Source organism: Andrographis paniculata, unplaced genomic scaffold (assembly GCF_009805555.1).
Source record: "Andrographis paniculata isolate CXL003 unplaced genomic scaffold, ASM980555v1 Contig86END, whole genome shotgun sequence".
NCBI lineage: Eukaryota > Viridiplantae > Streptophyta > Magnoliopsida > Lamiales > Acanthaceae > Andrographis > Andrographis paniculata.
This window is the reverse complement of record NW_026137624.1, coordinates 6,657,602-6,671,487: the sequence shown is the minus strand read 5'-3', so window position 1 is coordinate 6,671,487 and position 13,886 is coordinate 6,657,602. Positions and strand designations below refer to the sequence as shown.

Genomic DNA, 13,886 nt, shown 5'->3' with positions numbered 1-13,886 from the left:
AATTAACCGAAGAACTCATTTATTTTTTATTGTTACACAAGAAAAAAACTAAAAGACAATTTTACCTTTATATGTTTGTGATATAGTTAAATAATAATAATATTTTTTGATTTTATATAAATACATATTGATATAATCTTTAAAATATAAAATAAATTATAAAGTGTCCAAAAAACATGAAGACAAATTATACAAAAACAATGGATGGTTTTGAAGATAGTAATGCATCAACTACTCATTAGTTACCATCGTCAGGACATAAAAGACATACATATCATTTATGTATGCCTCTAGAATGACTTGAAAGACTAATGTTCCAGTTCAAGTTCAAGTTCATTCATATAATGATAATAGTAGAGTTATAAATTATCAGTAAAACACCACAATCAAATAAATATTCATTCAAACATTACAGAACCGTGAAAGCATAGCATATCCCATTTGGTTCTTTACCAATATCATCATCATCGACACTTAACATAACCCTTCTCAGGAGGAGTTTTTGGTGATGCCAGGAACCTCTCCACTCTGTGTTTTTGCATCATCATCATTATCATCATATGATGCAATGTGAACACCCAGGGCAGCCCGCCCCGACGGGTCGAGATTCTTCGACCACGCTGCATCCCATTCTACAGCCTTTGCTGTGCTGCATGCCACGCTCGGCCCTCCGGGAACCGTTGATCTTGCTGCATTCTGTTACAAAGATAGCCAGAGGATCTTTACATTCCCAAAAATCTTGTCAAATCTTAATAATACTGTGATATAACCTCACACTTGCCACTTTAATTGCATAATAAGTATGCAACACATAATAATAAAGCTCACCATTCAATCATCACTAAATGGTTGAAGGATTTATAAAATTTTCTACTATTCGTCAAATTTTTTCATTCAAAACATCACGTCAATATCTATTTATATCATATCATAAAACTATTCAAATTCATATTTTTACTATTCAAAATCCAAGCACCCAGCCAAACACACCCTTAGTTTAATCGAAAGATTTGCAACTTCAATTTGCTAAAAAGGAAATTTAGCAAGTTAAAGAAGACAAGGTTAGGACGAAACTTCATCCTATATGCTATTGAGGAAATCGACATGTTGGTAAAATAGTGAATTTAGTTAACAAACTTTTGTTTATACGAACTTTTTTATTGTGCTAAGTAAATGAGCGAGCTTTCGTGGGCTTAATGTCTCAAACATGGAATTTCTGCAGATTTAGTCTTGTTAACAATTCTAAGTTCATTACCCCAACTATAATTCATTATGCTCACGAAATAGTATTTGTATATGTGAAAACCAAAAATAGTTAAATTAACTAGAAAAATCAAAATCCAACATCTGCGATATTGCTTACCTTAGGAAAGAACCTCTCGAAAATAGTCCTGTAGTAGTACCCCTCTTTTGTTGTCGGAGTATTCTCAGGGTATACAAAATTAGCATTGGTAAGCATGGCATCTGTAACCTGTCCATAAATGAAGTACATCGAATGATTAGTGCAAATCACAAATGAAAAATGTGTTCATTGAGATAGATGTAATTTAAAAATATTGGTAGCTGCAGTTAGTGATCACCTGTTGGTTTGCATATTCTTTCAGCCCATCGATCCAACTGTATCCGACTCCATCGCTGAACTGCTCCTTCTGTCTGTACAATATGTGCTGAAAGTCGACAGAAGGAATGGGTTAAGAATGCCAGAAATGGGCTACCTTAAATTTTAAAACAAATTGACTTGCTCTTTCTTACTGTTAAGAGGCAAATAGTGAGAATTGACAAATAACCCTTCAATGATCTTCTTTAACAAACAGGAAATTATCTTTTACTGGCTAACATGTATTCTTATAGGGGGAATCAAAATGGTAATAGTAACCATTGGTAAAAAAGTAGAGGTTAAAAGAAAACCTTAGGCAGATATGGAGCTTGCTCATCGTCAAAGGCATTGCGCAGAATCCACTTCTCAATTCTTCCAGGTTTTATCTGCCATTGAAAGTTAAATAAAACTCTCGCAAGAAAAATCAACACAATTTTCGCATTAGTTAAACAAGGTTTGATTCTGACATCTCATTTGGAATATAGTCCAGACATCCATTTAAGTTGTCTTGACAATACCTGGAAAGAAAGAGCAAAATCACAAAATCAAATCTTACCATTTTCCATTGGGGATCAATACCCATTGCGACGTTGATAAATTCCTTGTCTAAGAAAGGAACACGAGCTTCAACCCCCCATGCACAAGTAGCTTTATTAGCTCTCAGACAGTCGTAGAGATGGAGTGCTTTGATCTGGAAAAAAAAAACATCAGAAAATTGTATTATTTCTGTCTTGCTATATGCGAATAGCTATCACAAATATCTTCTCGGTACATTAAAAGGTAAGAAGCAAATACCTTTCTGCAGGTTTCTTGGTGAAACTCGACCTTGTTAGGTGCCTTGTGAAAATATAGATACCCTCCAAAAATCTCGTCAGAGCCTTCACCAGATAGAACCATTTTGACTCCTAAAGATCTGATCTTTCGGGACATGAGAAACATTGGAGTGCTGGCTCTTATAGTAGTTACATCATACGTCTCAAGATGATAGATGACTTCTTCTAATGCATCTATTCCTTCCTGGATTGTGATTGAAAGAATTAAAAACAAATAAAGGCCGGTCTGAGGCCACTGAAGAGCTTATCAAATTATTATGTACTTCTGGGAGAATATTACCTGCACTGAAAAATGGAACTCATGATGGCGAGTATGGAGATAGTCTGCAACTTCTCTGGCAGCTTTTAGATCGGGAGAACCCTGATAAAATGGGACGTGGAGTACGAAGAAAACCACATGTTAGAAGTTGTCCATCATTGAAGTGCAATTTACAGGCACGGTAAAAGTGGTAAAACCCTGGACAGGAGATCGATGCCCACAAACTTAGTAGGAGGAAAGTACTGAATGCTAATGCTAAGTATCAAGAAAGAAGTAACATAACATTTTAGGAAAATGTCCTATGAAATTGACAAAAATAGAAACGTTGTCTGAATGCTTGAATGGAAGTAGAATAATAAAGAAAAAACAAATAAATGTATGAAACGAGATATTGAGAATGATAGAACCTCTAAACCAATGCAAAAGGAGTGTAATTGAGTTCCCCACTGAGCAGCTTGTGAATTTTCCAAATAGCGGGAAGCCACCGAAGCAACTAGGGATGAGTCTAGCCCACCGGATAGAAGTACACCAAAGGGTACATCCGTCATAAGCCTCTTCACGACGGCCTAAAGAGCAGAAAAATAAATAAATAAATAATTACTGCTGAAGATACTGCATGCTGTCAATGGAATAAACAGGCTGGTTTTAATGCGCCCTGGCCCGTGTAAGTCATGATGAAGCTTTTGCAAATGTGTCATAGTCTTTACTACCAAGAATCATTCATATTGCATCACAAATCACCACAAACACAACATTTACTGAGGTGATATAATAGTAGGAAATAAATAAATAAATTGCCGAACAAAAGACTCAAAGGACTTTGGAGGTTAACCATTGTCAAATAAGGGATCAGGAGAGATTTAAATGAATCTAATAGCAGAACATAATATAGTAGTGCAATAAGCAAGGAGTTATTATATTATTGTGATACTTGATGACATGAGAAATTACGTCAAGCTAACCTTCTCAAAGGCCTTTCTTAGGACAAGGGGGTCGTAAGGACCTGAAGGTATAATATCTTCTGTGTACCATGGTGGGTTGTACCATCTTCGTAGCCCTCCTGTAACCACCATCTAATTAGAATAAAGATACAATAAATCTGCAGGAAAGTAAATTAAACAGAAAGGGCATTAGCATGCTTAAACATTTCTTTATTAGTAATTTTCCCAAACTAAAACATCATTTCCAGCGATAAATAGTCATTGAATGCCAACAACAAAGGGCTCCCAACACCAACATATCCTCAAATATATATTTAATAAAATCAATAGCAATATTATACACAAAATCAAACACAAGTGCAAAATTCTATTATATTTGACTATTATTGCCGAGAATTGTTGGACACAGTGTAATTATGACCATTCTATTTACAACTTTTGTCAAGTGTAACTCTTAAGTTTGCCCAGAAAACTTCACTTAAATGTGCTTAATGATTAACCACATCAGGAATGAGCAATGACTGTCTCACACACTTAAGATTAAGTGCAAGGCAGCTACTCAAGCAGAGTTTGGGAAAATCAAAACATATAAGAATATAACCAAAAGTTTGTCCATACCTTTTTTGCTCGAATATATATGGCCAGGAAGAAAAGGGGTGAAACGCTCACAATCATCGCTCAAGGCTTTCATTTCTGAAGCAAACCAGGTAGAACCTGCAGAGAAATGCAATATTTACACATGGATTTAAAATATCAAGGCAACCATTTCTATAAAGGCAAATGATAAAATGCAAATCATAATCCTACCCCACATAAAAACAAATTCAGTCTCTGACTTTTCATAAGAACCCGAAAAATCAATGCTGTGTAAAAACTAAAAAGGTCACATACCATCAAGACCCCAGCCCATGTAGAGTGGAGTAATACCAATGGCATCCCGGGCAGCAATGAAACTGTTATCACGGGTGTCGAGAAGCACAAAAGAAAACATTCCATCCAACAAATCAACGAAATCTTCACCATATTCTTCATACTGAATGAACAAGTAGATTGAGAAAAGGACAGATAAGAAAGTGAAAGCTACAGTTAGATATTAACAACATTGAATCGTGCAATTTCCGGAAATGCTAACTTGTGCTTCAGTGCATGGCACTTACCAAATGAGCTATAACTTCACAATCACTTCCTGTTCTGAACACATGAGACTTCAATCTCTCCCTTAGTTCCTTATGGTTATATATTTCACCATTAACCTACAAGCACAATGTTGTACAGTAAAAAGAGAATGTTTAAATACAACATAAATTTCAAAAATAGCCATTAAGCTACAAAATTTAACTGAAATAAACAATAGGTTTGAAAATATAAACCCAGAAAATACTTAAAGTTAGGGCTGAGGAGATCAAGAAACTCCTGGAAGACAATCTGTAATAACATAAAGACTTCACCTACCGTAACAGCAATGGTCTTGTCTTCATTAAACAGAGGCTGATCTCCTGAAGTAGGATCAATAATAGCTAAACGTTCATGAGCAAGATAACAATTCTGATGACAATACAGACCACTCCAATCAGGTCCCCTGTGCCGCAATCTAAAATTTCCCAATTTAAAAAAAAAATAAATAAAAATGTACATCACTTCCATACAAAATTTCAGTTGCATTTTCACCAACATTACCAATTAGAACGAACCGGATGAAAACGAATACAATAAAACATCCTAAAAAGCGCCAAAAACAAACAAATCTGATCGCAAAAAACCTTCAAATACCTCCTGGAGAGTTCAACAACCCTCGTCCTCTTCCCCTGAGGGTTCTCGGCGATGCCGAGCACGGCGAGAATCCCACACATGGCTGCGTCAGTAACAGTTATGAGAGTTTTTCACCTACTGAAGATTGATCAAAGAGAGGAAGCAGTCAGAACGGACTATCCACACGATGGGACGATCTCAGCCGTCAGTGTTTGAAAGATTCGGAATCTGTTTAGGGCTTAAGCGCCGTTTTTCTTGGACACAAAGATTCATTAGTACTTGTTTTCGGCGGCGTCAAATTCCTTTTTAATATCTCTCATATACCATGTTCACTGGTAGTTTTCTTCGCTCTACCGTAATTACACATTTTTAATTTAATTTTAAATTTTTTATTTTTTTTTTAAATTTTAATTAAACTAATTAGCTATTTTAATATTAATTTATAATTATTTATATTATCAAATAATTATTTTCATTAATATATTTTTAATTATCTACTAATTACACTTTTTTTTAAATATTACACCCTTTCTAAAATACTGTAACGGACATAGGAGTAAATAAGTTAAATAATAAATACATATAGAATTTTGTTTGTCTGTATTCTTAATTTGAAATATTTATTTTTATGTGCTCAAATTTTTTGGATAATCGTACTTTTAATATGTCATTTTTATAAAAATAGAAATATTAAATATGCTTCTCTTACTAAAATACTTAAATAAAAAAATGATCAAACTGTTGGTAAAAGTTTCACGGTTAAAAACACGATTATGGGCCCTAATATATATATTTTAAAAAAGGCAGCAGATCATACTATTTATGGGCCCTATTAGGCCTTTAAAGTGGAACGGCCCAAAGATGATGGTCCCGAGCTCTAAGCGGGTCAATTTGGACTATGAATTGGCCCAAATTAAAGGGCCCATTTAGTTGCAAAAAGGCCCAATTTTGAGTCCTTGCGTTAGGGTTTATAGCTCAACGAAACAAAAATTCGCCATAGCCAAAGCTTCACGAAACGACGCAGAGGAAAATGGGAAGCAGACTGGGAAGAAGAGTCGTCCATTTCGCGAATCTACCGATCAAATTGCTCATGCCATCTTCCTTCACCAACATCAGAGAAATCGCCCTCAAAACCATCCCTTCCGCTTCCAAGGTAACGGAGAAATTTTCGATTCCACGCTTCTCCCGTCGATGTCCATGAATTGAATCCGCATTCGCTTTTGTCTTGGTGTTCTGATCATTTCCCCTCGATCAATTGCGCAGATCGAGATCAAAAGAGTCCTGGAATCGCTGTACGGATTCGAGGTGGAGAAGGTGGAAACCCTAAACATGGAGGGGAAGAAGAAGAAGCGAGGAGGACTACTGATTGCGAAGCCTGATTACAAGAAGGCGTACGTCACGCTGAGAAGTCCGCTTTCGATCAATCCAGGTCTGTTTCCGATTCCGGCGATCGAGGACGATAGGAAGAGAGCGAACAAGCAGTCGGAGACCGGCATTGTTGAGGATCCGGACGCCGCGAAGAAATCTCACTGGCTAGACAATACCCGCGGCGGGAAGGCAAGCAATAGCAGGACGGAACGGCGTCGTTTTGCAGGACGCGGCCGTGGGAGCGGCGCAGAGAGGGCGGAGGCGGCGACGCCGGCGAAGTTTCCGTGGAGCAGTATGAGAGGTTTAGGAAAGTAATTTGATAAGAGAGTGTAATTCTGATGTTATTTTCTTCATCAGAAATTGTTCTGGAAAATAGGTTCCGTCCCTAAACTTTTAACAATTGTTCTGATCATTATTTGTATTCTTAACTCATAATAATTTACTATAACGTCTGAACTATATATATATATATATATAATCGTTCCATGTGACAATAATAATAAACTAATTAATAACATTTTCTTTCAAAAAAGACATTAGTAATAAACTTATTTCAAAGAATAAACTATTATATTATAATTAGAAAAATAATGTCGGCAAAAATGAAAGTGTAAGTTGCTATACATAGTGGTAGAGCATGGGGAGGAGGGTTGGTTGCGTAGCACTTAGCCATTAATCCATTAATCAATCCATCGTCTCTTACCTCTCTCTTTCTCTTTCTTATGAGATCGGATCCATCGTCGCCGGTGTTTTCATCTTCATCTTCATCTTCTTCATAATCTCCTTGGATCAATCAATGGCCGTCGTGTCGCCATTAGCCAAGTACAAGCTGGTCTTCCTAGGCGACCAATCCGTCGGCAAAACTAGCATAATCACGCGTTTCATGTACGACAAATTCGACACCACCTATCAGGTACTTTTTACCTTTTCAATCAATCTATCTGTCTGTCTTCTTCCTTCTTCTTCTCTAGAAGAATCTCTATTTACCTTTTTTCTTATTTTTGTCCTCCAATTCTCTAAATTCCAAGTCGTTTCGCCGTTATAGGCCACTATCGGTATCGACTTCCTGTCGAAGACGATGTACCTCGAAGATCGAACGGTTCGATTACAGCTCTGGTAATTAACACACATATTCCATAAGAGAACACGTCGCCATGGCTGAATTTTTAATCAGTATGCATTTTATTGCTTTTTGTAGGGATACTGCAGGTCAGGAGAGATTCCGGAGCCTTATTCCTAGCTATATAAGAGACTCGTCCGTCGCCGTTATTGTATACGACGTCGCAAGTCAGTTCTCTAAATCACATTTTCTAACCATATACCAATCAAGCACATTAAAAATGATGTATTGTTTATAGTAACATTATGCAGTAAATTAGCACAAGTTGTGTTATAACACAGTGCAGTGCTGAATTCATTATGGTTCATTTACAGATCGACAATCATTTTTGAACACTTCGAGATGGATCGACGAAGTGAGAACAGAACGAGGCGGAGATGTCATTATCGTTCTAGTGGGGAACAAAACGGATCTTGTTGAGAAAAGGTGAGTGAAAGGTTTCATTTCTCAACATCCTTCTACATTGTCCTCGCACAGATTCTAACACATTGGTAAGATGATACACTACAGGCAAGTTTCAATCGAAGAAGGAGATTATAAAGCCCGAGAAGTCGGAGTCATGTTCATGGAAACTAGCGCAAAGGCCGGTTTCAATATTAAGGTAAGAAGAGAACAATAATATGCAATCAAATCATGCACTATAGCTGGAAAGTTTACCCAATTTTCGCCCGTGATTTAGAAGCTATATAAGGTTCCTTCTTAGAAAACATTGCACTTGAGAATCTTCGTATTTTCAAAAGTATTGCACAGAAGCTCCTCAGAAAGAATTTTTGTGCAATATTTTAAAAATTACAAATTTCATGCAATTTCTAAATCCCGAGGAAGAATGGCGTAAAATTTTCAAACTACCTTTTGAAGTTTAACTCAGCAGCAACTTCAGAAAAATGGGTAGCAGAAATATTGATCTTTAAATAATTTTTGCAGCCACTATTTAGGAAAATAGCAGCAGCATTGCCAGGGATGGAAGCACTGACCTCCACAAAACATGAAGATATGGTGGATGTCAACTTGAAACCTACTTCCAACACATCTCAGGCAGACCAACAAGGAGGAGGTTGTTCATGCTAAGACAGCCACACACGCATAACCGAAGACCAATTTATCGACAGGTGGAGCCAAAAAACAAATAGGATTTAGTAGAAAATGTTGGGATTCCTACGTGTACGAACATTTTTTATGATGAAGATGAACATACATTCCTAACTAACATGAAACAGAGCAGTAAGCTGCAGGAATTTTCTGCAGTTATGAATATTGTTTGTAGCTATTTAAATATACAAGAAAGAATCTTTGCATACGAATAAATCAGCTAAGTCGAGACACACTATTTTGCACTTTCACGTAGATCTCATTGAATTGTCAAGAAAAGTAACAGCATTCTAAGCAGAAAATTAGTATGCTAAGGAAAGCCATCAATTGATAGATCAGAACATATGTTGAATAAATATATACATGGGTGAAAACATGCGGACGAGAATTGATAAAGCCAGAACATATGCTAACGAGAAAACAAATGCAGAATGGAAAAAGCTAACATTACTAACTAGATTCATTCACAAAAGACACAAGTATTTCTAAAGGTTACCGGATCTGTCAGCTATTTGCTTCACTCTCAAAGTCAGATATATCAGAATAATAGTTCCCATGCTAGACCTGAGAAGAGTTCAATTACAATTATTATAAAAAAGATGGATTAAAAAAGAGAAGGTTATAAACTTGAGGATTTAATCCAACAATGCACTATAATTGAAGATATGCAACTGAACTTGTTTTTGTCTCTTTTGAATGATCATTTTTTCTCGATTTCAAAATATTGTGTTTACAAGTAGAAGGGTACATGGTTTGGCTGGCTTACAAGACTGAAAACAGGAGAACCACTCTTCTTGAATTGAATGAGGCAGATCGCTTGTATTTCCGGGATCTACTAGAAAGTGTGTCGTGGACTCTCTCTGCCACAAACTTATCTGCTGCAAAAGGGAGACAGTACTCGTCAAATTACTAGTATTATAAAATGTACTCGATGGTAAAATCATTGATCATGTAATATAACATGTGTATACTTTTGGTATGAACAAAGAACAATATAAGATGCACTGTATGAAGAATTTGTGCTTGCATTGAACTTCTAATTTTTTGGGCATTTTCCCTCAACAGTATTAAAATGTGTAGGGTACTTGTACTAACAAAAGGGATTGATTTGATGTTTGTAGAGATTATTGTCCTATTCACTAAGATAAAGAATTATCAGAATGGTTGCAGCTGCTTAACCTCTTGAAATGAACTTCGGTAAGTCTGTCGTGTGGTTCATCAGGAGCTGTGTGAATTTTCCTCCCATTTGTAACCAAATCTCTCTCTGAAACACCCTCTGTTAAAATGCTACATGTTAATTACAGTTCAATATAGTGGGCATTTTCAAGGGCTTGGAACAAATAAACCAAAAGTAAAAAGAATGTATAACTGTACCCCTAAAGAATCATCAGATTTCAAACAGGTAGCAGATTCTTCGATGGACTTGGAAATTTCTGCCTTCCCTTTCTCAGCATTTATGTCCAAGATGCATGCATAGTTATTTGCTTTATCTACTTTTAGGTTGGTGTGAGCTGGAATGTTTGGTTCAGAGTTTAAGCATGATTCGCCTTTCATCAAACCAGGTTCACATGGATGGCGAATCCCTCCTTCATCAGTCATTACCACGATGCTGTGGGCAGTTTGACACTGAAAAATATGATATGAAAGTAAATCACATAAACAAATTAAAGAAACCTAAGTAGCAAGGTGTTGCAGGAATTAAGAGATTTGACAATCATCAACAATCACAAATTGTGAGTCAACAAGACAAAATGATACACATCAACCAAAGTAAGTTGAAGTTAGATCTAAGTGATATTTTCTTTAATATGATGCAGAGAATGTGGTGCCCAAGTAGAATTCGGAGTTCAGATTCTTCCATATTTCAGAAGAATATATGCAGATAAAACCAATAAAAACGTCAAAATTAACAAACCATGCTTATCCACAAAAGAATACTCTCCATACAAGTTTATCACTGTAAGCATCATCAACTGTGAAGTCAATCAGTTATCATATTACACCCAAACCCCATATAGCCTTTGAGGACATCTTTGAAACAATTTTGAGGGGATTGAATTCAAGGATGCAAGACAATGTTACTGTGTATCAAGGACATAAAAGTAGCAAATAACAAAGCAGAAAGTCACTCGATTAAGTGTTTAATGGTGCAGAAATTGCATTCGAGATTAGGTGCTGCTTTTCTCTAATTAGAAATTAACAATAATCTGGAACGATCGAAAAGTCACACCAAGTCACGGATCTGCTGTCGTGCATCCAGTAAAGCTCAGATAGAGATGTGTCTGGGAGAGAATAAATCTCATTTAACTTTGACACCAAACAAAAAATTATTCTTATTCTTTAATTAAGAGAAAGGAAAACGAAGAATAGCTCTATATACACAAAAACATACTAAAAACGAAATATCTTTGCTTACAGAGGAGATAAAGTCAGCAGTCGGCGAATCCAATGATGAAACAAAGCTATCAAAATTTCAGAAGCAAGAAAAAAATCTTTAACGAAAACAAGCAGCAGCGCTAGGTCGCATGAGGTAACATCCAAATCGGAGCAACAGAATCACATTGTCGCACTTCAAAAAACAACAAAATCCGAGAGACAAAACACAGCTCAAATCGAACGAAAAAACCAAAATGCCAAGCTTAAACTCCAGGAATTTCACCTCTTGCTAGAATGACGCCATTGCAAGTTTGCAACTATTAAACAAACCTCCAAAATCCACGAAAACAACGAAACTACATAAATTTTAAGAACAAACACCACACCAAATCCTCGACGAAAACGCACAGACAGCATTGGCGAATTCGCTTCAGTTTACCAAATCAGAGCAACTGAATCACATTCGAGCATCAAAAACCAAAAACTAAACACACAGAAACGCCGAAGCTCAGATACTCCGGACATCAGTCAAATCTCACCTCCTCACGGGAATCGACCGCCATTGCAACAACAAGAGGCGAATAGAAACAGAAGAAACTTCCTCTCCGGCCTGAAATCTCCTCCGCCTCTGACGGCTGCTGCAATCGCACCCAATCCAGGAGCTTATATGCATGTGTGCAAGTGTGCGTTGGAAACAGAGGGTGAGGTGGGGCTGCCGAGTTAAACAGGCACGAACTGCCAGGAAAGCTTCTGATCACGACAAACATATTTCAGCTCTTTTTCCATCGGACACTTTTGCCCTTCCCAATGCTGACTAATGACCGTCACCAAGGAGTGGGGGGCATATTCGTCATTGTACTCCCTCTCAGATGTACGTTAATCCATATAGCGACAAGACGTATTTACTTTTTATTTTCTAAATTTTCCATAAAAGTACACGTCAGTAAAATAATTTCAAATATAATAGTAATAATTTTTAAAATGCAATATATAGAATTAAATAATACAATAATTAAAAAATTGCAAGCAAAGAGCTCGAATCCCGATACTTGTTATGGAAATAAATAAATTGTTATGTCTGGATACGAGTTTCGAAGAATAGTTTAGTGAAAAAAGTATTTATGTTATGTTTATGTTTTAATTAATTAATTATTATTATTTTTTTATTATTGAAAATAGTAAGAAATTGGGTCAAAGGACGTAACGGCTAAGAGAGCGTCGTGTAGCGTCATGTGATGCGAAAGTGATGAGTGATGGTGGAGTCACGGGCGGAGGTCTTATTGTACTGATTCTGCCAATGCAACGTACGTAAGTAACACAACGCTCTATATTACCCTATATATTCATATATCTCCCAATATGAAAATGACTTCTTCTGCTATTATACTCACCTTAATTAAATACTTTGTTATGTGTTCTTTTTATTTACTTTTTCCTTAAATTGTATAAGATAATTTTAATATTTTTACTATTTTATTTTAAGAAATATATTTTTTTTTAAAAAAAACAATCAAATATTTATTTACTTCCATAAAAGATTGTATTAAATTTTAATTTTATATTTTCCAAAAAAATCTATTTAAACGCCATTGTGCCTTATTCATCTGTAAAAGTCTCATTCACCTATTTTCCAGCCAACCTTGATCGTCTGAAAATCAGACCAACTTGTCATTTGGTGGCCATTAAAAATATTACTCTTTCATTCTTTTTTTTTTTTTTTTTTTTTTTTCGCTTTTAAGGTCACATTTATGTATTTAACATTAAAAATAATTTTATATTTGTATAATTTTTTAATAAATTTTACATTTTTTATTTTTATTTGTACTATGTTTTGATATAATAATTAATATTAAAAAATCAACACACAAAATATAAATGAGACTTTAGAGCAGGACGAAAATATTATTATTTTTTAATTTTTTACAATAAAAGGTAAAAACTATTAAAGAAATATAAATCAAAATTCTATATATTTAAAATTCATGTCAAAAAAATTTTAGCACAAATTTTTAAAGATGAAAGTATTTTGAATTCATTCACCTGCTTCGGCTAACCTAACATGTCCGACAATAAAAAGATATTTGTTTTCTTTGATTTTTTAAAAATAATATTAATAAATAATATGAAAATTTTTAATATGTTATATAAACACAATTGAGATTCATTCTTCTATATTCAATTTACTTTTTAATAATTAAATGTAATAATTTTCTTAAATAATAGAAATTCACATTAAAAAAATAAAAATCATTCTAATAAATGCCAAAAAAAAAAAAAAAAACTCAGAAGGAACATAATTTCCGTGAAACTTATCATCGGTTTGGTTGCCAATGACGTTACTATGATCATCCATTGAAATAGTGAACGAGACCTAAATTGAATATATTTAAATAATTTATTATAATTAGATAAAATAAATAATTCTATAAATATCCCAAAAACAAATTCTAACAGCAATTTATTTTATTTTTTCCCCACATTGGGTCAGCAATGCAATAATTGCTCATGCTATATATATACACATCCTTATATAGCATTTAATTAAATTATTTGC

The 13,886-nt window shown here is 35.1% G+C and overlaps 4 protein-coding genes across 5 annotated transcripts; 2 read left to right on the top strand and 2 right to left on the bottom strand.

The window, feature by feature from the left end:
• Nucleotides 1-211: 211 nt before the first annotated feature.
• LOC127242490 (asparagine synthetase [glutamine-hydrolyzing] 2-like) lies at nt 212-5,661 on the bottom strand. Its single transcript, XM_051262054.1, has 14 exons — nt 5,401-5,661; nt 5,083-5,221; nt 4,788-4,883; nt 4,522-4,663; nt 4,249-4,344; nt 3,652-3,749; nt 3,097-3,255; nt 2,711-2,791; nt 2,393-2,614; nt 2,154-2,288; nt 1,909-1,983; nt 1,581-1,667; nt 1,364-1,471; nt 212-696 (listed from the first exon to the last, which is right to left on the bottom strand). Exons 1-14 carry the CDS (start codon nt 5,478-5,480, stop codon nt 490-492), a joined length of 1,725 nt encoding a protein of 574 aa, XP_051118011.1. The 5' UTR covers nt 5,481-5,661; the 3' UTR covers nt 212-489.
• Nucleotides 5,662-6,365: 704 nt separating this feature from the next.
• LOC127242333 (uncharacterized) lies at nt 6,366-7,189 on the top strand. The gene is made up of 2 exons (XM_051261836.1): nt 6,366-6,532; nt 6,643-7,189. Exons 1-2 carry the CDS (start codon nt 6,410-6,412, stop codon nt 7,060-7,062), a joined length of 543 nt encoding a protein of 180 aa, XP_051117793.1. The 5' UTR covers nt 6,366-6,409; the 3' UTR covers nt 7,063-7,189.
• Nucleotides 7,190-7,305: 116 nt separating this feature from the next.
• Nucleotides 7,306-9,181, top strand: LOC127242331 (ras-related protein RABH1d). Its single transcript, XM_051261833.1, has 6 exons — nt 7,306-7,660; nt 7,793-7,863; nt 7,946-8,034; nt 8,182-8,293; nt 8,378-8,468; nt 8,792-9,181. The coding sequence occupies exons 1-6, from the start codon at nt 7,544-7,546 to the stop codon at nt 8,933-8,935; spliced, it is 624 nt and encodes a 207-aa protein (XP_051117790.1). The 5' UTR covers nt 7,306-7,543; the 3' UTR covers nt 8,936-9,181.
• An 83-nt stretch (nt 9,182-9,264) lies between these two features.
• LOC127242332 (uncharacterized) lies at nt 9,265-12,050 on the bottom strand. Of its 2 annotated transcripts, none has more exons than XM_051261835.1 (5): nt 11,872-12,050; nt 10,331-10,582; nt 10,136-10,232; nt 9,723-9,831; nt 9,265-9,520 (listed from the first exon to the last, which is right to left on the bottom strand). In XM_051261835.1, exons 1-5 carry the CDS (start codon nt 11,893-11,895, stop codon nt 9,442-9,444), a joined length of 561 nt encoding a protein of 186 aa, XP_051117792.1. In that variant the 5' UTR covers nt 11,896-12,050; the 3' UTR covers nt 9,265-9,441. The 2 variants fall into 2 exon arrangements, with proteins under 2 accessions (XP_051117792.1, XP_051117791.1); XM_051261834.1 differs by having other exon boundaries at nt 9,723-9,834; nt 11,872-12,049.
• Between the last annotated feature and the right edge of the window lie 1,836 nt (nt 12,051-13,886).